Genomic DNA, 24,789 nt, shown 5'->3' with positions numbered 1-24,789 from the left:
TTTCTGTTAAAGGGCCTGATAATTGGGATGGAATTACTTGAACCTCCCCAGGAAATTTAAAATTCACTTCCTCCTGCAGGATTAAATCAATACCGGCACTACCTTTTGTAGCTGCAGGAGTATTTTCTATTGTTGATTTATTGTCTCTGTTTGGACTGGGGCCAGAGACTCACCCGGCCGGCCATTTCCCGACCCCGAACGACATTCACTTGCCCAATGATAACCTTTCTGACACTTTGGGCATTTTGTTTTCGGCCTTGATCCCTGATGAAAGGGAGGGCGAGATGTTGCAGACATACCCACCCCCCCTGGATTTCGACACTCTCATTTAAAATGACCAGGTTTTCCACAATTATAACATTTTCCTTGAGGTTTGCTGCCTTGTGATAAAGCAGCTGCTAACAAATTGGTTTGATAAGAGAATGTTCCTATATCCTGACATGCTTTAATCATATCTGCCAAATCAGGATCTTTTCCCAACCCAACAATTGCTCTTCAGCATTCAGAAGTGGTGTTGTCTTTTGCCAGCCTCATCAACAACTCATTTTGAGCTTCAGGATTGTCTATCTGTTGCCGTAAAGCAGTGTTTCTTAACCTTGGAATTCTGGAAGTTGAAGTCCACCCATCTTCAAGCTTCCAAGGTTGAGAAACACTGCCGTAAAGCATCCTGTAATCTGTTAATAAAATCAGGATACTGTTCATTAGCCTTCTACCTGATGTTAGAGAAGGCTTGTTGAGGCTTGTCAGAAACAGGCACTTTTCCGAAGGCTCGATAAGCACATTCAGAAGAAACTTGCAAAATGGCTGCTGGCAGAATAACCTGAGCATCAACTGAAGCAAAAGGACTAGAACCATACAATTGATCAGGAATACCTTTAAAGCCCTACATGGCTCAGGGCCAGGTTATCTTCGAGACCGCTTTCTGCCGCATAGCTCCCAGCGACCGGTAAGATCCCAGAGAGTTGGTCTCCTCCGGGTCCCGTCAGCTAAACAATGCCGGCTGGCGGGCCCACAGGGGAGGGCCTTCTCTGTGGCAGCCCCAGCTCTCTGGAACCAGTTACCTCCTGAGGTCCGGACCATCCCCACCCTATTGGCCTTCTGAAAAGCGGTGAAGACCTGGTTCTTCCGGTAGGCCTGGGGCTGTTGATCTCGCTCTTGTGATCTGGCGAGATCCGGCCATGAATGGCGTGAATGAGTTTTTAATGTTTTTAATGTTTTTAATTTTTAAATTTTTTTTATAATGATTTTTTAAAATGTATTGTGAGCCGCCCTGAGTCTTCGGAGAGGGGCGGCATATAAATTGAATTAATTAAATTAAATTAAATTAAATAAATGCTCCTCCCGAGTGGAGGGCACGCATGGCACATTGATGTTTAAATTCACTATCCCAAACTACATATTGTGCTGGAGTAAGCAACATGCAAAAGATAGTTTTCCAATCTTCAGGTACTAAAATATGATTTCTCATCAAGGCTTCTAACATTCCCTGCATATAAGTACTAATGTTAGGATATGGTGTAAGTCTAACAAGTTGTCCAGACAATATATGAGTTCTATAACTTTAAATGAGTTCTGTAACTCTAAGATGTAATGCTGAGTAATTGTACTGATGAGTCATTGTAACTGACTGTTGATTAACTGCTGACTGCAGTTATCATAATTGTACTATTGAGTCATTGCACTGCTGACTTCACTTATTTTAAGTGGATAATTACTAGTGAAACTGTACATAAGGAGGGAGCCGAGCTATAGTCATTGTTGGACCTGCTCTCATCATTGCTTGACTTGCTGCTTGACTGGAACTGTTGACTGGAACTGTTACTGTCATGTGTGAAGAAGTGGATGGATATTCTACCACCGTGATTTGTTACCAGCGTAAATTGCTGTTTATTATCGACTGCTGTTTGTCTGGTAAGAAGGTATCTGTAACTTCGGACTTATTTGAATAGCTAAAGACTTGGATTGACTAAAAGACTATGCAATTGTTTTTCACTACAAAGTAAAAGCTTTGTTAAACCAGTTTGTATGTATTGTATTCATTGCTCTCAGTACCGTTTCTCTGTGCACTTACTCTGCTGGTTGGTAACACAACAATATCCTTAACAACTTCCCAACCCCATATCTCTAATTCCTTTTCTAAGGACAAAATTCCACTATTTGAGCCCCATTCTGATCTAATTGGCCCATAACATGCACTGGACAAACAGAAAGCATATCAGCAATTTCTTCTATATTCTCCCCCCCTCCCCCATTTTTCTAGCTGTTTCTCTAAAATCTGCCTAATGGGGGTGTACAGTGGCCATGGGGATGCAATATAACCAGCTCCTTCAGAAGGACCTGATGGTTCAATTAAAGATGGTTTTGGGGGGACAATTTTAATTTTATCATAATCAGGTGGAGGGTTTGCAGTTAATTGTTGCCCTTCCAAAGCATCAGAGCCATATTTTTCTATTGCTTGACAGCACTGATACCATTGATGTAATATTTTCACAGTAGCCTGCGGTTCAAGATGTAATGTATGTCCTATCTTTGTCCAGTCCCGTAAACGAAGTGACCCCCGTTCTGGGTACCAGGGACAATGTTTCCCTATCTCAACTATCCGTTGTCTTATGTCAGTCTCGCATGTAGTGACGCCAAACTTGTGCAAAAGGAATCTGAGTTCCTGCACGTGCGTTTGTTGATATTGAGATAGATTGCAACCCATCACTTACCACTAGGGATCCCTTAGGATGAAAGGTGCACCAGGGGTCTATTCCAGATGATAATAAGGATGTTAAGGATGTTGCGTCCCTGTTCGGGCGCCAGATGTTGTAAATCAGAGGTCCAGGCTTTTGCTCTGTTCCAAGATGTCTCTCCTGCTTTTGCAAAGAGCTTTATTTTTACACAGTTTTACACAGGCAGATAAAAGGAAGGCAAGCAACAGTGTTCTAATTGGATACATTATTCAGCCCTCTCTCAAGATGCCATCCTCTGAAGGTAAAATGAGATAATCCAGATCCGAGCCAAAATGAGGTAAGCAGGCAAGATTCACAGAGCATGAGCTAAGGCAGTGTTAGCAGGCTGTTAGCAGGCACCATGAACCTTGACCTATTGACCTACAGTCTGGCCCACAAAACAGGATGAAGAGAAAACTGTGTTCAATTTTTTTTTCCTTCCCTCTCTGTGCCTTTGAGAACAGCCCAAGGTTATGAGGGAATTTTTAAAGTGCATTTATAGGAAAAGTTTCATTCCTGCATTTACTGTCTGTGATTTTATCTTCCCTTTTCCTGAAGCATGTGAATCCAGCTTTTTTTCCCCATCTGTGATGTCCGATTTTGTTGAGACTAGCTAATCTGTTTAATAATTGCAATAACTGATGTGTTGTTGTTTTTTCAAACTCTGCCTGCAAGCTATCTATCCACCTCCCCGTCTCTTATCCTCCAACAAGGATCCTGGAAGGATTACGCACAAAGGGGGGAGGTGGTCTTGTTCTCATGTCTTTCAGCCCTGCACAGATGATTCTGCAACATGTGGAAACAGAGCACACCGATCCAGATGCTGCCTCCAGAGGATAACTTCCATGCATTAAGCCAAAGAATTCATTTGAATTCAGCCATCCACTAGAACCGTGATGGCGAACCTATGGCACGGGTGCCACAGGTGGCATGCGAAGCCATATCTGAGGGCACACGAGCGTTGCCCTAGCTCAGCTCCAGCACACATGTGCCCACCGGCCAGCTGATTTTCGGGACTTCCGGGTCCACCAGAATTTGGGAAATGGACTGTTTCCGGCCTCCGGAGGGCCTCCGAGGGGTGTTGAAGAAGGACATTTTTGCCCTCCCCAGGCTCCTAGAAAGCCTCTGGAGCCTGGGGAGAGTGAAAAATGGGCCCACTGTGCCATCATGTGCCAAAAGCGGGGGGAGCGCGGGGGGAGCATGCACACATGCGCGGGAGGGCAGGGCATTGAATTATGGGTGTGGGCACACACGCGCACGATCCCTCCACTCTCCCCCTGCTTTTGGCACGCGACGGCAAAAAGGTTAGCCATCACAGCACTAGAAAGTCATCACAGCAACCAGAGCAGATCTTCCCAAGCCTGCCTGACTGCCCTTACCAAGCCAAGCCACCCAGCAGACGTGAAAGAAAGGATCCTGAGATGGACTAAAGACCCTTTTCTTGTTTTAAAAAAAGAACTTTTATTCATTTCATATTCAAATATTGGACACAGTGCAACCATCCTGGCATTATCTCCGCCATATACACTAAAATATAAAACAATTATCATATATACTCGTCATACATTATTGATTATCTACAATTATTCTCCCAATATACTCATTTATATTTACATATATTACTTGCATCACATTTCGGGTCTTCAAATCCTGATTATTTCCTGTTCCACCGCCCACCTCCCACCATGGCTGTGAAGAATTTTGGGGCTTGTGCTTGCTTCAAACCTGATTGGAAGCTCACAGAAAGTGACATCAAATCTCTGAAAATAATTGGCATAGAAAATTGGATACTGTAAAAGAGTGAAATATTTTAGGAAATATTTAAAAAAGGCAGAATATTATATTTCCCAATGGGAAAAATGGAGAAACATTTTTTTGAAAGCAACACCCACTTTCTTAATAGCTCCAGCAAATATTTTCTGCCCATTGGGAAAGACTGGGCCAGCCTATCTACAAAACAAAAGACTTTCAGCTCCAGGATGATGGGATTGTCCTTCAAGGCAAAGCCATTCAGCTACAATAGGAATTGTCCAACAAGCCCGTTCATTGCATCAGCGGACCAAGCTTCAACCAAGCTTGACTCAGACAACCTAAAAAGTTAGTTATCACCCCTACAACAGCCAATAGAATACATGTTCTTGTACAGGAACAGGAAGTTCAAGTGCAAAGCCCAAGAGAGCCTGGTGGTGCAGCAGACTAATAGCCTGTTATTATCATTCAGCTGCCTGCAATTACTGCTAGTTCGAATCTCCCCAGGCTCAAGGTTGACTCAGCCTTCCATCCTTTCTAAGATAGGTAAATTGAGGACCCAGTTTGTGGGGGCAATAAGCTGACTTTGTATAAATATACAAAAGTATGAAGGCTATTGCTTAATGCATTGTAAACTGCCCTGAGTCTCCGGAGAAGACGGCATATAAATCAAATTACAAGAGAGAGAGAGAGAGAGAGAGAGGATATAAATACCTCTCTCAACTCCATGTGGTCAGCTACCCAGAACCATGTGCTTGGTGGTTCTGTTTCACCATTAAAACCCTCTTTCCAATCAGCCTCCGGCCTCCATTTTGTCTCCAGTGCCTTTCTCCTGGCTTGCAACTGAACCAGATGGATATTTCTTCCAACAATTACATGGAGCAATCATTGTGTGACCCTTTGCTATTCCATGGGATATAATCCTTCCATCTTTGATACCTCCTATCAAAACTGCCCCACTTCCTTCTTCTTCACCCCCAGGGAACAAAAGCAAGCAAGAGTTGCGTGATAGATCTGATTCCAGACAGACAAGAAAATCATTTAAGACTGTTTTTTCAACCATTTTAAAATGTATAGACTTCAATTCCCAGAATACCCCAGCCAGCAATGGGGAATTCTGGGAACTGAACTCCACCCAATTTAAAAACGACAAAGGCTGAGAAACATTGCTTTAGGGCAGAGAAAGCTTGAGTGGAGAGCAAATTAAGGCAGGTCCCGCAAAAGAAAAGGGAATGACTGAGAAATCATTGTAAAAGTCACATCAGTGATATCTTCGCCCTATATTCATTTAAATCTAATTTAGGATGACCGGCAACGAGGAACGGCACAGAGTTTAAAAGGTTGAGTATGTAAGGTGACTCCTACTAGCGGTTCCTGACTGAGTTCTTTCACTCCTTCGGGTAGCTGCAATTTGAAGCTTCTCAGCAGGTTGGTAAACAAAAGGAAAGACTCCATTCTCACTAAGTTTTCGCCCACACAGACACGAGCTCCTGCAAAGGAAATATTAGAAAAAAACAAGAAAGGGAAGAATTAAATTCATCCCTGAGAGAACGGTCTTGACATCGATGAAAGGCAAACATACCAAAGACTAAATAAATAAATAAATAATAAATCCAAGATGGACCTGGAGGGAGGGAGTCAAGAATTGCTTTGTGCATTTCACATTTTGGGCATCTCGGAGATTCTGTGCCAATTTCCTAAATTTCCTCTTTGTAAATATCTTGTCTGGGCAAATGACCCCACCATGCAGGCTAATGACAGCTGAGTTCAGATATAGATGAAAAGGTGGAATTACAGAATATGTTCGTTTCTTGATTATAGAGTATTAAATCATTGTAGGTAGTCCTTGACTTACAATGGTTCATCTAGTGACCTGTTCGAAGTTACAACAGCACTGGAAAAAGTGACCTAGTATTGTGGCCCATCAGCGGCCTGTGCGGATTGTAGCCGACTCCGACAGCGAGGAGGCTGGTGTGGTGCTGCGCCAGCAGCCTGTGCAGCTGGCGCTCGAGTCGGACAGTGAGGAGGCTGGAGAAGATGTGTGCCAGAGGCAGGGATTCAGCCAGGGCCTTCAGAACCTCCAGAAGCTCCTTTAAGTGAAGAGGACGAAGAGGAGGAGCCTCTTCTCAATGCACGGGCGTGCAGAGCTGCCAAAAAGCAGGAGTGGCTCTTTAGGAGGAGGTCTCCTCGAGAGTAAGGCTTGGGACTAATTGGCCACTCCCTTAGCCTATTTAAGAAGGAACACCACTTGCAACAAGCTGTAGAGAACAACTTGAATTCACTCTCTTTCATGCCTGCAAAATTGTTTCTGGGCTTTCTGCCAACTCTAGTAAGACTGTGATTACCTCGTCTTAGAATTCTGGTAGGCTGTTAAGACAGTTCATTAACAGCCTTTGAATGATAAAGACTAAGTTATTTTGAGTAAATAAGCTTTGTATAGAGTTTGTGTGTGCTGCGTTCTTTGGGGTCCGTAGCTGGGGCAGAACATCTAGGACCGTTTTTCACACATATGACGGTTGCAGCATCCCCATGGTCACATGATCAGAATCCAGACACTTGGCAACTGGTTCATGTTTATGATGATTGCAGTGTCCTGGGGTCATGGGATCCCCTTTTGCGACCTTCTCACAAGCAAATTCAACGGGGAAGACAGATACACTTAACAACCGTGTGACTAACTTAACAACTGCGGTGATTTGCTTGACAATTGTGGCAAGAAAGGTCATAAAATGGGGCAAAATTCACATAACAACTGTCTTGCTTAGCAACAGACATTTGGGGGTCAACTGAAAGTGAATCCCTGCACTTGTTAAACACGGTTGTTAAGTGAATCTGGCTCCCCTGTTGACTTTGCTTGTCAGAAAGTCGCAAGCTTCTTGGATGAGGAGTATTTTTTATATTTTTTATTAGAATATTATGGGGCCATAGCTGTCCAGGGCCTTATGTGGGCCATGGGCCATGGGTTGGTCACGCCTGCTCTAGACCGTTATCCTGGAAGATTCAGTTTCTCCAGGAGACGGGCATTGCTAGAGATCCCACCGGCTCTAACAGAGAGGTCACAAACTGGATTTCAAAAGAGCACCAAAGGAAGCGACCCAAACCCGGTCCCAGATTTTCCTTTTTAAGACTGCGGGAGGCCCAATCAAGGATGTCCCACTCCTTTCTTCTCAATCCTCTTTCTAACCACCAGGAAAATGATTCAGAGTTTACCTGCTCCATATGGCAGAAATTCTTCTCTCTTCATAAAATTTCCCTCTTTATCCAAAAAATGATTTGGATTGAATTCTTCGGGACTCTCCCATTGCTTGGGATCCAGAAGAACCGAACGGAAATCTGCGAGAATTAAAGTTCCCTGAAGGGAAGACAATTGACAAGGTTTGAGCCAACTCAGTTTTAGCCTTTAACTACCATTACACTCATCTGAAGCCAGGGGTCGGCAACCCGTGGCCCTGGAGTGGCATGCGGCTCTTTCATCCCTCTGCTGTGGTTCCAGACCGAATCGACTGATCCAACAATGGTTGGCCCCATTCCTTACCCCTCCCCTCCCAGTCACTCCTTGCTTGGCCTGAGAAGATAAGGGCGACTGCAAGGGATGGAGACTCGCTCTGGTACATTTGCACTCAAGGCAGCCCTCACTTCTCACTGCTTCGGGCTCGGAGCTGTAAGCCATGTGCAGGAAGCACTACGGCAGAGAGAAGGGGACAGGGCTGATTCTCATCTCTTGCTGGGTCTCACAGGTACTTCTTCTGGCCCTAGTTAGTGCTGGGCGCACCTCGGTTGCTCGGGGAGACACGCAACCTGCTCTCTGCCCCGAGACACTGGCCCGACACAGCTGCAGTCAAAGCCACTGCTGTTGCTGCGTCTGTGGCCTGCCCGCTGCTCTCGCAGCACCTTGTACAGCACAGTGAAATTTAGTTTCCTCCTCCTCCTGGAGCCCCTTACGACATGAAGCCGCAATGCGACACTGCCCCACTCACCCCTGACAACAGCAGTGGAGATGGAGAGAGACAGAGAGAGAACAAGAGAGATACAGGGAGACAGAGACACACAGAGAGAGAAAGAGAGACAGACAGACACACAGAGACACAGAGAGAGACAGACAGACCTCTCTTGGAGATCTTCTGGTCCAGTCCCCTGCTCAAGCAGGAGACCCTATACCCGTGATGGCGAACCTATGGCACATTTGACGGAAGTGGCACGTAGAGCCTTTTCTCTGGGCACGTGAGCCATCGGCCACTGCTCTTCTGGGTTCCAGCGCGCCGGCTATCTGGTCTTCATGCATGCAGGAGTGCCAAAACCGGAAGAATAGCTGCATGCGTATGTGGGGAAGATGATCTTCCGGTTTCCAGTGTTCGCATGGGCACTGGGTACCTGGTCTTTGCATGCACATGTGCACCAGATGTCAGCACTTCAAGCTGCATTTACTCTAGTGCTGACATAAGAAGGAGAAGCGGAAGCGTCTGGATAGGGACGTTTGACTTTTCACCTACTTATTTTCCCTGGAGATAATATCCCCTAGGAGATGGGATGGGAGGGGAGAAATTCCTTTGAGCTGGAGCAGTAGATTAGGGGTAGAATGACTTGGAAGATGGCCAATGAGTGCAGGGGAGTGGGGAACGGAAAGGGAAGGTTTTGGGTCTGGAAGTCAGTGTTGGCTTCGATGGAGTCGGATTTAGAATGTTGTGCTCAATAAATAGGAGTTTTTCTTCAAAGATTTTGTTTGAAATGCAATTTATTTGAGACGAACTCGAAACCTGACACCAGAAACCGTAAAACCAGGTGGTCGGTGCACATGCGCATGCTGGAAAGCAGAATATTATCTTCCCAGCATGTGCATGTGCACCGGGCTTCTGCTCTTCCGGTTTCCAGCATGCACGCACGCTCCCATTTCAGCACTCGGTGCCGACAAGGTTCGCCAACACTGCCCTATACCACTTCAGACAAGTGACTGTCTAGTCTCTTCTTAAAAGCCTCCAGTGATGGAGTGCTCACGATTTCTGAAGGCAAGCTGTTCCATTGGTTAATTGAGAAGAAAGAATGCATGTGTGATTACGTATACGCATATATGTAAATTATAAAGTTCCTTGTTTCTTAGATTTTTTTGCGTGTGTGAAAGGGAGTGTGCCTCTAAGACCCTGCATAATACAAGAAGTTGCTCTAAGGATTTATGTCATAAAGTGGGAATGTTTGATGCTCGTTTCATTTGATGGAACAAAGCCCGCTTGATCCTGAAGGCCAGACATGGAATAATGGATGGAAACTGATCCAGGAGAGATTCAACCTAGAAATCAGGAGAATTTTTTTTCTGACAGTGAGAACAATCAACCTGTTGTGGCTCCGTTACCTGAGCCTGTGTTATCGGAGGGAGAAGGCTCCGAACATGAAGGAGAGGAGTTGGCCAGGCCTCCCTCTCCAGGACCCTCCTCTCTGGCAATGCCTCAGGTGTCTCCCGTAGGAGAAGAGATTGGCCAGGAGCCAGGTATCTCCTCGCAGTCGGACAGTGACGGAGATAAGTCTTGGCTGGATCCACGCCAGCGTCGGAGAGACAAGCGCACGCAGCAGAAAAGGAGGCGTGCCAGAGATTAAGCTGAGTCACTGGACCACACCCCACAGGGGATAAAAGGAGGTGAGGTGGCCATTCAGACTCTGTGACGGACAAAACAAACTACTAGCGAGTCACATTGTATCTTTGAAACAACGTTATCTGCCTTGGCTTTAATACAGACTGGACTTGACAATTCTTGAACTGTGTGTATCTTGTTTGGGTTTATCTGTCGGAGGAACACCCACTTCCTCTATGACTAAAGTTCTTGGCAAGCAACTACTGGGTTGCTGCCAAGCCTCTTATCGAAAGAATTTGTTGTCTGCCAGTTTTATTTAACCCCTGACTATCTGTTTGTGTGCGTGTGTGAGACGGGGACAGAACACAACCCATGGATCAGAAGTTGCCTTCAGAAGTTGTGGGAGCTTCATCACTGAAGGCTTTCAAGAAGAGACTGGACTACCCTCTGTCAGAAATGGTATTGAGCGGGGTGGGAGGGTTGGACTAGATGACCAACAAAGTCCCTTCCAACTCTGTTATTCTGTTCTCTTACCTTTGGAATAGAAAGGCCGCAGACGTTTACATTTTTCATTGTTTTTCTGGGAGTACCAATTAAAACGTATTTTGAACGCAGAATTTCATGAAGCACAGCCTGAGTGTAAGGCAATTTCCACCGGTCTTCATAACAAATGGAGTCAGAGGAACCCAAAACAGTTTCCATTTCTTTGTAGACTATCTGGGTGAAATGTTAGAAAAAGGTAAATAAACCACAGTATTGTAGAGGGTGATAGGGGAGATCCTTTACGACTGCATAATGTCACTGTGCACGACCTTCTGAAATAGTACCGAAAAAACAAGGCGCATAAGATCCTCACTCCCATCACCTCACCAAGATCTTCAGAAAAATGGAAGGGGAGTCCTGGAATTGGGAACTTCCTTGACAGATATTATGTTGCATCCTTCAAGGTGAGTCTGGGCACAGGGGACATTCATCTCTATGATGGTTTACATGTAGTCCTTGACTTACGACCACAATTGAGCCCAAAATTTCTGTTGTTAAGTGAGACATTTGTTAATGGAGTTTTGCCCCATTTTACGACCTTTCTTGTTAAGTGAATCACTGTAGTTGATAAGTTAGTAACCCGGTTGTTAAGTGAATCTGGCTTCCCCATTGACTTTGCTTGCCAGAAGGTGATCACATGACTTTGGGACACAGCAACGGTCATAAATATGTGCACGAGCGAACCGGTAGCAAAGGTACCTGAAACCCACCACTGGTTGCAACTGAAAAACGGTCTTAAGTCACTTTTTTCAGTGCTGTTGTAACTTTGAATGATCACTAAATGAACCGTTGTAAGTCGAGGACTATCTGTATTCAGTCTCATTTCCCAGATGAGCCAGAACTACCCTTTTTCTTACCTTGGATATCTGGATATGTCACCATGAGGAACAGAGCCCATTGCAGAAAGCTTCCCGTGATTTCTGTCCCAGCAACAAAAAATTCCATAATGCAATGAGCCATGTTTTCATGATCGAAGGTTGAGTTGGGATCGCTCTGTTTCTAACAAAAGGAGAGATTTTAGTTAGAATTATTTATTACTTTGATGCCTTGGAGTCAGTCTTGACTCTTGGTGATTCCCTGCAGTTTTCTTGGCAAGATGCCAGAAGTGATTTGCCATTGCCTGCTTCCTAGATCTGAAACAGAATGGCTGCCCCCAAAATCACCCAGCTGGCTTTGTGTTGTTAGAAGGAAAATCCATCTGGTTCAGTTCCAAGCTGGGAGAAAGATCCTGGAAACAACATGGAGGCTGATTGGAAAGAAAAGTTTATTGATGAAGCAGGGTTCTGGGCAGTGGTGAAATCTGAACCGGTTTGCTACCGGTTTGCTGGACGTGCATACACGTTCTGTGCATGCGCAGTCCACACCAAACCTGCGCTCTGTGTGCATGTGCAGTGCACACCAAATGCACACTGCATGTGTGCATGCACAGTACATGCCAAAAGGAGACTTGAAAAGGTAAGTAGAATAGCAAGTGGGGGATCAGCTGTGCCACGCGATTTAGCTTCGCTAGAAAGCAGGATTTCCTGCTTTCTAGCAAAGCTAAACCACGCGGCACAGCTGATCGTCGGAAATACCGACCAAACCAGTAGATTTTTAAACTACCAGTTCAACCGAACTGGTAGCTTTTTTTACTACTGGTTTGCCCGAACCGATAGTTTTTATCACTACCGGTTTGCCCGAAGGGGAGTGAACCAGTAGCATTTCACCCCTGATTCTGGGGCAACTGACCAATTGGTTTGATGAGTACATGGATTTTCAGAGATGCTGCTGGGGGAGGGGTTGTGCAACGTCTGAAATGCCCTTGGGAGATTGTGCAATGTAGTGAGCTCTGTGTCTTTTGCTAAATGGTAGTGGGTTAATCTTATTACAGTAGGACCTCTGGTCACGAACGCTTCGGACCACATGTTATGGCCCTGTGCGGATTTGTAGCTGATTCTGACAGCGAGGAGGCTGGTGTGGTGTTGTGCCAGCGGCCTGTGCCGCTGGCACCTGAGTCAGACAATGTGGAGGCTGTAGAAGATGTGGTGCCAAAGGCAGGGATTCAGCCAGGGCCTTCAGAACCTCCAAAAGCTCCCATAAATGAAGAGGACGAAGAGGAGGAGCCTCTTCTCGATGCACGGGCGTGCAGAGCTGCCAAAAGGCAGGAGTGGCCCCTCAGGAGGAGGTCTCCTCGAGAGTAAGGCTTGGGGCTAATTGGCCACTCCCTTAGCCTATTTAAGGAGGAACGCCAACTGAAGCAATTTGCAGGGAACAACTTCGTTCACATACCTTTGTGTCTTGTCTTGCTTATCTTATCAGCTTCCTACAAATTGCTTCTGGGCATTCTGCCAACCTTAGTAAGATTGTGATTACTTTATCTTTGTTTTCTTGTAGGCTGTTAAGGAAGTTTATTAACAACCTTTGTTTGGAAAAGACTGAGTTATTTTAGTAAATTTAAGTTTTGTACAAACTTTGTGTGTGCTGTGTTCTTTGGGGTCCGTAGCTGGGGCAGAACAACACAACCAAATTGGGTTCCGACCAAAAATTCACAAAATTTTTGAATCTGGACAGAAACACATACTGGGGTGGCGATCAAATTCGGCCGATTTCCCCTTCCGCGCCATTTTTTTTTTTTTTGTAAGCGCATGTGCTTCTGGTCTCGACCAAATCAGGTTGCGATCCAAGTTACGGTCGTGACCAGAGGTTCTACTGTATGTCCTAAATGGTCATGTCCTCTTCTTAGAATTTGGGTGGAGGAGAATGTAAATTTTTAATCCCGTCGCTGGAGGTGAAGGTCTTTTGTTTCAATCTTTCTTAATCTTTCTTAATTGGCACAAAATATCTGCTGGAGGCTATTAAGAAAGTCTGAGTTTGCTTCCTATCTTTAAGAGCATGTTTCTCCATTTCTCCTTTAGGGAAATATAATATTCTGCCTTTTTAATATTTCCCAAAATATTCCATTCTTCTACATGCCACACTGAAGATTGTCTGATTATTGTGCTACTCTCATGACATAACATTAAACAGTCACTTTTCAGTGTTTTGAATACTAAACCCCTTATAGAACTGAGATCCAAAATGGGACTAATATAAGGAGTAGTTGTTAAGTGGGGTGTTGGAATATATAGTGCTCATGTATTTTGTGCAACAACTACAGCTGTGATGGCAAATCTATGGCACACATGCCAGAGGTGGCACACAAAGCCCTCTCGGTGGGCACACATGCTGTCGCCAGCTGCTCTTCTGGGTTCCGTCGCATGCATGCGTGCCGGCTACCAGATCTTCATGCATGCGCGTGCCGGAATCCGAAAGAGGCCAGCTAGCCAGCACACATGCACGCGACAGGACCTGGTAGAAAGCAGCTGGCTGGCGCACATCTGCGTGATGTAACCCAGAAGTGCAGCTGGCTGCCGCGCACATGCGAACCGGCCAGCTGCTCTCTTCCACGTTCTGGTGCTCTGCTGTGCATGTGCTCCAGTTTCGGCACTCAGTGCCAAAAAGATTAACCATCACTGAACTACAGCAATATTCATTAGAGACAATAGATGGCAGTGCTTATAAATTTGGAGCTCCATCTATGGTATACTAATCTATGTGTTTTCTCTTAATAAAGTTTCCTGCTTCCTTGTTGCAGTTAAGCAGAAAAGCACATGGGGAGTGTGCATTATCTGTTCTGAAGGGCCAAACAAACAAACAAACAAACAAACAGGCAGTTTTTAACACAGGCTAAGAACTTGAATAGCTCTGAAAAGCCCATGTTCTCAAAGGATCAAAAAATCCTCTTGACATATCTGTGGATCCCAGCAGGCATGACTAAAATTCCCAGAAGATCCTTACCTTTTCTATCTGGAGAAGATAAAGATCCAGGAAATCCTTTGGCTGACGCAGGGCCAAATCTTGGCTGTGTTTCTCTGACTCTTCCTTTACAATTGATACTGCTGTGTGGATAGATGCTTGTATCTTCTGATGAGGCCCTGGGAGATGTTTCATTAGCCATGGAAATAATTCACCGAACTACAGGAGAAGTAAAAACAAAATTCTATCAGTTCCCTGATGAGTTAGGTAATGCAGGTAATCCTTGATTTACAACAGTTCATTTAGTGACCATTCAAAGCCAGAATGGCACTGAAAAAAGTGACATGATCATTTCCCACGCGTCCAACCATTGCAGCATCTCCCATGGTCTCGTGATCAAAATTCCGGATCCTTGGGGACTTTCGGTTTGGCCTCATGGCGATGCAGTCGGGGAAATGGTGGGGCTCTGATGAGCCCCGCCAAAACCCCGACTGGCTAACCGCCGCTGACAGGTCTGCGGACCTACCCTGTACTGAAGGGACAGGGGAAAAGAGAGGGACCCCTTGGGCAGCCGAGAGGAACGGGCAAGTTCCTCGGAGGCTGGAGGCAATCCTCTAAATCAGCGACCTCTGTGTAAAAGTTTAAGAACATGATAGGATAGATTGAGTTTAGAAAACAAGAAGAAAAGAAAGAAATTTTGATTAATAAATTGAAATAAAAATTGAGTTGTATACATTTGGAAATTGGTATAAGAGCCGAGGTGGCGCAGTGGTTAAGGTGCAGTACTGCAGCTACTTCAGCTGACTGCTAGTTCAGCAGATCAGCGGATCAAATCTCACCGGCTCAAGGTTGACTCAGCCTTCCATCCTTTCAAGATGGGTAAAATGAGGACCCAGATTGTTGGGGGCAAGATGCTATTTAGTATACTGTCTTTGGTGTAAGCCGCCCAGAGTCCTCGGAGAGTGGGCAGCATAGAAATATGAATAATAATATTTTTTTTAAAAAAATTAAGATTTGTGGTGATAAAATTGTAAGGTAAATATATAGATTAATAGAATAGATTGTCTTTGTGTTTAATGTTGATGCTAAAAAGAGCAAGGGATAAAAAATTTAGATAAAGCGGTATTGAATTTTGACTTATAATTGAATTTATAATTAAATATAAAAAGGAGCTCTGCTTTAGTAGGAGATTAAGATGTATGATGAGATAATAGAAAGATTTATTAAGATGTTGGATTTTATGTTAAAATTGTTTGCTTTCATTTGTTAAATTACTGTACCCATTTGTGACCGGACCAAGACTTCGTTCTTGAAAAAAATGTCTTTTTTATGTTTATGTTGGGAAAAGAAATAATAATAAAAAAATAAAAAATTCAGATGCTTGGCAACTGACTCATACTTATGACGGTTGCAGTATCCCGGAGTCATGTGATCCCCTTTTGTGACCTTCCGACAAGCAAAGTTAATGGGGAAGCCAAATTCACTTAACAACCATGTTACCAACTTAACAACTGCAGCGATTCACTTAACAACTTTGAAAGAAAGGCAAAACTCGCTTAACAACTGTTTCGCTTAGCAACAGAAATTTTGGGCTCAATGGTGGTCGTACGTCAAGGACTACCTGTATCAGGGCTTCCAGATCTGGGCTGCATAACAAAGACAACTACTAGAGGTCAGCAAAAAAATAATCTGAGGACCCAGATTATTGGGGGCAAGAGGCTGACTCTGTAAACCACTTAGAGAGGGCTGTAAAAGCACTGTGAAGTGGTATATAAGTCTAAGTGCTATTGCTATAACAGGATTAACCCACCACCATTAGAATAGCAAAGGACACAAGTCTCACTACATTGCACAATCCCCTAGCAGCTCTCAGAACCCTATAAGAATCCATATACTCATCAAATCAATTCATCAACTGCCCCAGAACTACATGCTGTTGTTGGTTTTGCTCATCAATAAACAGAGACCTCCTTCCCTTGCAGCCAGACTCCATTTTCTCCTGGCTTAGAACAAGACTGGATTTTTCTTCCAACACTCCCTTCTGAAACTCTGCTTTATGTCTTGTTAGAACTGTTTCTTTGTTTGTTAGATTTCTGGAAGCAAGTAAGGAAAGCTTTGTGAGTTGACGCTGCTCTTTCTATGCTCTTTTCTTCCAGGAGTGTAAGTGGACATCCGTAGCAGTCCCTCCTCTCATTTTTCTCACCATCCATTCAAACAACCAAACAACCAAACAACCAAACAACTAACCATCCATCCATCCATCCATCCATCCATCCATCCATCCATCCATCCATCCAAACAACCAAACAACCAGAGGTGGACCTCAAATCTTCCAGTTGAACTTCCATACAGTATCAGAAGGTGAATTTCAACTTGCTCTCCTTGAGGTTCAATGCCTTAAGTTCCTATCACATTTGCCCAGTCACAAAACAGAACATTTCCTATGTGGTTTCTAAACATTCTTTTACTATATCAAATGTTCAGTGGCAAAGGAGGAGAGGCCTCTGAAAAACTTTCCAAATCTCTGGCTGACACGTTAAGTGACCTACGACCATGAACTCTCCTTACATTATAGATGAAAAATAACCAATTCATAAAATAGGAACAATTTAACTTTGGAAGGCAATGTGGAGCTAACATTGGGCATTTTGCCTCCAAGAGCAGATGATAGTATTAGCTTTAAAACTGGAATTAGTTTGTGTATCTGCGTAAATTAAAACTTTGGTCTATTTGCCTAGATGTAAGACCACTTTCGTACAGTGGTCTTCGGAATACTAATAAGAGACTTAGAAAGTTCTAAGGGACTCAATAAGAAACTGATTACTCACCAATAAGAAAGTGGAACCTCCATATTTGTTATAATTACTAACATATTCTAATATCATCTGGAACTTTGTGTCTTCAAGGGGAAACTGGCATCCAAAACTCAAGAGGCGAATCATATTAGAGACTGAATTATTGATGGACGGTAAAGGATCAATTGGCTGCCCTGTAAATGAAATTATACATTATCATGTTAACAACGCGCCAGCTTGGAGGAGCAAGACCTCATGATGAACTGAGAGAGAGGGTTTGAAATAGGATTTAATTGTTAAGGGATGGGAATAAAGCCGGGTTTTTGAGTTAAGAGACACCATCTACCAGGACCCTGGAAATGTTCCTTCTTTGCCCCTGCCTTCTAGAATGAGGCTCCCCATAAAATCCAGGTAGGTCCCATTCTTTTGGTGTTCCAGAAGGCTTTAAAGATCTATCCAGCTCTGGGCTAAGTTGGTTGGAATTCTTTACTGAATGATCCAGACATGATTTGTTGATGTGAGCTGGATTCAAGATTTAAAAGCCGAGGTGGCGCAGTGGTTAGAGTGCAGTACTGCAGCTACTTCAGCTGACTGCTAGTTCAGCAGATCAGCGGATCAAATCTCACTGGCTCAAGGTTGACTCAGCCTTCCATTCTTCCGAGGTGGGTAAAATGAGGACCCAGATTGTTGGGGGGCAATATGCTGTTTAGTATACTGTCTTTGTTGTAAGCCGCCCAGAGTCCTCGGAGAGTAGGTGGCATAGAAATATGAAAAATAAATAAATAAATAAATAAATAAATAAATAAATAAATAAATAAGTTTCATATTTTTAGTGTATTTTTTTTGTGTGTTTTATTGAATAGCCCGAAGGCCTTTTCAAAAAAAAAAAGGGGGGGGGGAGATAAAACAAACAGTTACAGAAATAACAGTGTAAAAATATATGGTATATGACATTAAAATTTAACAATATCGAAGTTCAATAACTAAATTTCCAAAACTAGATAACCCAAATAAGATAGCTCCTCTCTAACTCAGCTCGTCTTTCTTACAATCAATGAAATTCTTTTCAATATAACTGGCTCGTATTGCTGTCATCCTGTTAAGATAACGAGTGATAGCCCTTACCAGGGGAGGAGAGTCTGCCTTCAATAGAAATGTTAATTTATGCCTTACATTCCAGTGGGCAAATTTATTTATAATTGAGGAGAGATATTGTTTTCTTACTTCCTCATACAGCCTACATTCAAATATTATATGCGCCGTATCCTCTACGACGTTTGCCCCACATATACATGTTCTTTTGTCATACGGGATTTTCCGGTACCGGCCGAATTTAACGTTGGTTAAAAGTTCATATCTAAACTTGACAAATAATTCTCTCTCCACTGATGGCATTTCTAGGTGTAAATATTTTTCCAGGGTAAAAGTTGTTTTAACTGCTGTCAGAAGCTTAAGGGAGATATGTTAGTGTGATTACAATTTTGCCATTTTATTTCACTTTGTGAGCTATCCAAAGCTGATATGGGGACGGGTGATGCCTACCATTGAATGAATCAATGAATGAATTTAGCATTGGAAAACAAAAAAACAGAGTCATGCAGAAAAACGGAGTCATGCAATTTCTCCCCAATCTCCCATATCCTCAAAGTGCTCCTACCCTTTGCGCGTGCAAAAGTCTCCACCAACCGATGTGCCACCTGTTCTAGTTTACTCTCCGTGCCTGTCTTCCCCAGTCCCAACATGCGTAGAGCATTTATGGTAAAACGCCTCTGCTCTTTCCAGTTGTGTCCATTTGAAAATGCAATCCCTGAGGAATCAATGTGAGAGTCACTGGAGTTTTGTGTGTGTGTGTTTGCTAAAAATTAGAAAAATGAGAAAATCCCAATGCAAGAAGAAGTTATTAAGAAAATAATGGAATGTGCTGAAATGTGTAAATTGACATTTGAAATTAAAGAACAAGAAGATAAACAATATTATAAGATATGGGACTTATTTTACCAACAGTTAGATAAAAAAAAATATGGAAATGAAATATGATCTTTTTAATTCAAGTAATGTAGAATTATATAAAAATATAATATAAAGATGCACTATTATTGGAGCGATTTAAGTGGATGATATGAATGGTATAATAGAAATTAATTCAATTATAGAATATCTGGTATGAAACGAGGGAAGAAACAGATATAGTTAAATATATGATTAATCAGGATAATAAATGTATGGATATATATGAATAAGGTGAAGACACACAAAGGCTTGTAACCAACTGACACACTGTTTGTATTTGTAATTGAAGATGGCTTTTTATTTGTTTTTTTTTTAATATTTGGTTAAAAAATAAAAAAATTCAAAAGAAAAAAGAAAATGAAATGCCTGAGGAATCAATGCAAGATTCACATTTTAAAAAAGCCCCATAAGCATGACTTACAAGTTCCACAAATAATTGCAGCGTGCGAGGCAGCTGGATGGCTATCCGAAGCTTCTTGCAACCTTTTTGTTCTTAGTTTCCCATGAACGCTTTCCCACATTCACTCGCACGCCTTGTCTGCTCTTTCCCAAAAAGGGTCTAGGACCGTGATGGCGTACCTATGGCACACATGCCACAGGTGGCACACATAGCCATGTCAATGGGCACACCAGCTCAGCTCTGGCACGCATGCTGGCCAGCTGATTTTCGGGCCTTCTGGGCCCATCAGAAGTAGGGAAACAGGCTGTTTCCTGTCTCTGGAGGGCCTGGGAGGGAGGAGGCCCTTTTTTCTTTCTCACCTGGCTCCAGATCCTCTCTATGCACCTGGGGAAGCAGAAAACAGCCTTCCCCACCCGCTCGGAGGCCCTCCAGAATTACATACTTTGGCCCAAATTTAAAACAATTCGAGTTAAAACCCATTGACAGATTAAAAACTAAAAAAAACTAAAAACCTAAAAAAGTGGGGGGGGGGTTTTTTCACGCCAGCCCTGCTTGATGGAAAAGAAAAGTTCTCAGGGCACGGCGAAAGACCCGGAGATCCGATATCCTTCTTATCTCTGGGGGCAAATCGTTCCAGAGGGCAGGAGCTGCCACAGAGAAGGCCCTCCCCCTGGGGGTCACCAGCCAACATTGCCTGGCTGATGGCACCCTGAGGAGTCCCTCTCCGTGGGAGCGTACTGGTCGGTGGGAGGCTATCGGTGGCAGAAGGCGGTCCCGCAAATACCCAGGTCCTATGCCATGGAGCGCTTTAAAGGTGGTGACCAACACCTTGACGTGCACCTGGAAGACCACTGGAAGCCAATGCAGCTCACGCAGGAGAGGCGTCACATGGGAGCGCCCCCTCGCTCCCATAATCCCCCGCACGGCCGCATTCTGCACCAGTTGGAGCCTCCAGGTACTCCTCAAGGGGAGCCCCATGTAGAGAGCATTGCAGTAGTCCAGGCGGGAAGTGACGAGTGCCTGAGTGACTGTGCATAAGGAGTCCCAATCCAGAAAGGGACGCAACTGGCAAATCAGGCGGACCTGATAAAAAGCCCCCCTGGCCACAGCTGTCATATGCTCTTCTAAAGACAGCTGTGCATCCAGGAGGACACCCAAGTTGCGAGCCCCATCCATGGGGGCCAATAACTCACCCTCAATAGCCAGCTGGCTATATCGGGATGCCAGAAGCCACAGCCACTCGGTCTTGGAAGGGTTGAGTCGAAGCCTGTTACTCCCCATCCAGATCCGCACGGCCTCCAGGCACTGGGACATCACTTCAAGGGCATCGTTGGGATGGCCTGGGGTGGAGATGTACAGCTGCGTATCTTCAGCGTACTGATGGAACTCCACCCCAAAGCCACGGATGATCTCACCCAGCGGCTTCACATAAATGTTGAACAGAAGGGGCTAGAGGACCGACCCCTGAGGCACCCCACAAACAAGGCGCCTCGGGGTCGACCTCTGCCCCCCTGCCAACACCGACTGCGACTGGTTGGAGAGATAGGAGGAGAACCACCGCAGAACGGTGCCCCCCACTCCCAACCTCTCCAACTGGCACAGCAGGATACCATGGTCGATGGTATCAAAAGCCGCTGAGAGATCTAACAGGACCAGGATAGAGGAACAACCCCTATCCCGAGCCCTCCAGAGATCATCCACCAATGTGACCAATGCCGTTTCTGTGCTGTGCCCAGGCCTGAAGCCGGACTGGAGCGGATCCAGATAGACAGCTTCATTCAGGTACCCAGGAAGCTGTCACGCCACCACACTCTCAACAACCTTCGCCAAGAAGAGAAGGTTGGAGACCAGATGATAGTTAGCCAAAACAGCCGGATCCAGAGCAGGCTTCTTGAGGAGGGGCCTCACCACCGCCTCTTTCAAGGCGGATGGCAAGACACCCTCATTCAAGGAAGCGTTGATAATCCCCTGGAGCCAGCCTCGCGTAACCTTCTGGGATTGTCCACTAGGATGCCAAAATCCCTCTCACAGTTACTGTTATTGAGTCAGGTACCACCTATTCTATACGCTAGAACCTTACTTTTCTCACCATTCAATTTCATTTTGTTAGATAGGGCCCAGTGTTCAAGTCTGTCAAACTCCTTCTGTATCTTGAGCCTATCTTCTGGAGTCTTGGCTATTCCTGCCATCTTGGTGTTGTCTGCAAGTTTGACGAGTTCCCCTTCTATCCCCTCATCTAGATCATTTTTGAAGATATTGAACAGTGCTAGACCTAATACAGAGCCTTGGGGTACTCCATGCTTCCCTCCATGAAGATGTAGTTCCATTTAGGATTACATGGTGAGTGTGGTTGGTCAGCCAGTTATGAATCCATCTGGTGGTGATGCTGTCCAACTCACATTTCTCTCTCTTATCAAGTAGTAGATTGTGGTCTACTTTATCAAATGCCTTACTGAAGTCCATGTAAATTATAACCACACCATTTCTCTGGTCCACTAATTTTCTCACATTGTCAAAGAATATAATTGTCAGGCTTCGATGCTATCTGGACATTTGTCTAACATGATCTGTTTTTGACAAACCCATGTTTGTTATGACTTTGTTTGCCTCTAGGTGTTTACTGATTCATTGCTTTGTGTGTTTCAAGAGTTTCCTTGTAAGACTGGAATAAATCTTCCAGCCATACTGAGTTTTATGCTGATGGTGCGCTTTGACAGATTTCAAGAAGGAAAGTTTCATTTGAGGTTTAGTAAAGTTCAATTGAAGTTTCATAAATAAAACAAGATTAATAAATTTGGGGCAGTCCTTTAGGCTTGAAGTAGGCAAAGAGAACAGCAATTGATTTACACAAACTTGCTATCTGAACAGAAGCATTTCACAACCAAATGACATGCTACCAGGGGTGAGTTCTACCTACCATTACTAGTTTAGTTAATTTATTTGATTTATTTTATTTTATTTATTTATTTATTTGATTTACCGGTTCGCAACGGCATTGCACAGGTCACCGATGACAACATCCGGGGCGATGGGCGGGGCCTCCCGCCAGTTTTACTACCGGTTCTTGCGAACTGGTATGAACCGGGGGCAACCCACCACTGATGGCTACCAAGCAAAATTTCACATCCTGAAAAAAAAAAAAAACCATCCAAAGGCATCTCCCAGTCAAATACTTCCTTGAGCCTCACCATGCTTGAAGTTAATATGGGGAACAAATAATATTCTTCTTGTCTTACGTTTCTTCAGTGAAATGACGATAAAATACCTTGGTCTTCAGAAGAACTTACCTTTACCTTTACATATTTTTAAAAGAAAAGATGAAAGGGGCCGATCAGCAAAATCTTGCGAACGGTTGATCAGGCTTTCCTTCACTGCATGAAATCCAGAAATTACTACCACAGGTTGATGCCACAACCACACAGTATAAATGTCTCCATATTGCTTGCTCAGCTGACATTTGGGACAGAAAAAAGAGAAAACAGCTGGGACTTTATAGCAGGCAGATGAACCTTCATCACCTTTATATGACAGGAACTAGAATTAGTATCCCATTTCCCATGTGACCCAAAAAAATCCCCCTGATCTATTTCTGGAGCGGTTTGGATTAAATGGCAAGGAACAGTTCCGTAGAAATTAGGATTTCCTTTCTGATCAGTTTGGGTCCCTTCTCTATTTTCCTAAGCCATTTAGGTCCCGGAGTGCATAAAAGAGAAACACCCATGAGCTCCAGGTAAGCATGGCACTGGCATTACTTCAAACATAATAAATATTCAAACCTTTCTAAGGTATGCAATAAAGGTTTTCAGGCACTGCAGGCCAAAATTAGTTCTTGCCCTCATTAAGCAAATAAGTTCTCATGCTTAGCTTCTGTAGCTTTAGTAGCTTAGTGATTCTTGAAGAAGACTCAGTCACCCATGCTCTGGCCATTTCCCGTTTGGCTATTGCAACACAATCTACATGGTGCTACTGTTTTGAAAATATCTGATGCAGAATGGGGCTGTGCGGGCAATCTTAGAAGCCCAAAGAATGGTGCATATAATACAGGGGTGAAAGCTACCAGTTTGGACCGGTTTGGGAGAACCGGTAGCGGAGATTGGGGCTGGTTTGTCGAACCGGTAGCAGTCGCTAGCTGGCCCCGCTCCCGAACCGGTCTGCAGCCCGCAGTCCTGCCATGATTCCCTGCCTTCCACACAGCCTTCCTGGCATTCCTGTGGCCAGCTTGCAAAAGCAGGCAAGCGGAAAGCCATGTGGAAGGCAGGCAAGCATGGCAAGGCTGCGGGGAAGGGAGCTGCGGGGAAGGGAGCCTGCCATGCTTGCCTGCCTTCCACACTGCCTTCCTGGTGGTCTCCCACCCCCGCTTGCCTACCGAGGTCCGTCCCGGCCAGGTAGCCCTTCATCTTCCCGAAGAGCAGGTCGCCGCACTTGTAGTCACGCAGCCGGCTGGAGCAGAACATGGTGCGGGTGGAGAGGCATATGCAACTCCTGCCGAGGCCACCCTGGTCGAGCAATCGCCGCACCTCCACAGCAACAGGCTCACCGGGGCTGCCTTACATGCCTTTGCCGCCTCCATGCACTGCACATGGAAGGGGCTGCCGCCTCTCGCCATCCTTCCTCCCCGCCTGACTGCAGACATCCGCCTGCAACCTCCCAAAGCAACCCCGCCACCAACCACCGGGAGCAACCCACCACTGCTCTAACCACTGTGCCACCGTGGCTTAGATAGATAGATGGATAGAAAGAAGACAGACAGACTGACAAATACCTTAGTGAAAGCATCCTCGGAAAGCTTGGTCCCAATCCGCCAGAGTCCACCAATGAGAGGAAGAGGAAGAGGACCAGGAGGGTAATGTCTGCTGGACCAGAGCAGTTTTAGAAAATCCAGGATCAGAAATCCCACCAGCACAGTAGTGAGAACTTCCCAGATCTCAGCCATTCCCCAGCTTTTTCTTCCGTTTTCTGCTGCAATCTGAATCTATCCTTGATTCAGCTGCTAATTGTTCATTTTGTGCCAAGTTGTGTTTTTGAGCATTTCAAAATCCTGGTCTGGATCTTGGAATTGGTCTGATCCAAATCTTTCTATTTCAGAGACAGAAAATCGAGTTATGCATATAAACTCAGAACATTTCAACTAAAGCAATAGCAAACCTTAATCTTAAAAGTATGAAAAGTAAAACAATAGTGAAAACTAGACATTTTGTCCATAGTGCACAAGAATATTCTCTGTAGTGTCATGGAGCTGATTT

The 24,789-nt window shown here is 44.5% G+C and overlaps 1 protein-coding gene across 3 annotated transcripts; it reads right to left on the bottom strand.

Annotated features, from left to right (window-relative positions):
* Window positions 1-4,150: 4,150 nt before the first annotated feature.
* LOC148112990 (cytochrome P450 2J2-like) lies at window positions 4,151-24,674 on the bottom strand. 3 transcript variants are annotated; one of them, XM_087872036.1, is made up of 10 exons: window positions 24,309-24,583; window positions 22,834-22,996; window positions 22,527-22,673; window positions 18,794-18,943; window positions 17,170-17,330; window positions 14,384-14,560; window positions 11,425-11,566; window positions 10,559-10,737; window positions 7,674-7,815; window positions 4,151-5,953 (listed from the first exon to the last, which is right to left on the bottom strand). In XM_087872036.1, the coding sequence occupies exons 1-10, from the start codon at window positions 24,477-24,479 to the stop codon at window positions 5,763-5,765; spliced, it is 1,623 nt and encodes a 540-aa protein (XP_087728162.1). In that variant the 5' UTR covers window positions 24,480-24,583; the 3' UTR covers window positions 4,151-5,762. The 3 variants fall into 3 exon arrangements, with proteins under 3 accessions (XP_087728162.1, XP_087728163.1, XP_087728164.1); XM_087872037.1 differs by lacking the exon at window positions 22,527-22,673 and having other exon boundaries at window positions 24,309-24,674; XM_087872038.1 differs by lacking the exons at window positions 7,674-7,815; window positions 10,559-10,737.
* Window positions 24,675-24,789: the final 115 nt, after the last annotated feature.

This window comes from Pantherophis guttatus, chromosome 6, assembly GCF_059756535.1.
Source record: "Pantherophis guttatus breed Tessera chromosome 6, ASM5975653v1, whole genome shotgun sequence".
NCBI classification, from domain to species: Eukaryota; Metazoa; Chordata; class Lepidosauria; order Squamata; family Colubridae; genus Pantherophis; species Pantherophis guttatus.
This window is presented reverse-complemented; position numbering and strand designations above follow the sequence as displayed.

Excerpts from the sequence above, each read along its gene's own strand:
- LOC148112990 (XM_087872036.1), bottom strand. The coding sequence starts at position 24,479 with ATGGCTGAGATCTGGGAAGTTCTCACTACTGTGCTGGTGGGATTTCTG. Across the intron at positions 22,674-22,833 it reads AAAAATATGTAAAGGTAAAG|GATGTGAAATTTTGCTTGGT; the intron begins GTAAGTTCTTCT and ends TTTTTTTTTCAG. Across the intron at positions 5,954-7,673 it reads ATTTCTGCCATATGGAGCAG|GAGCTCGTGTCTGTGTGGGC; the intron begins GTAAACTCTGAA and ends TTTCCTTTGCAG.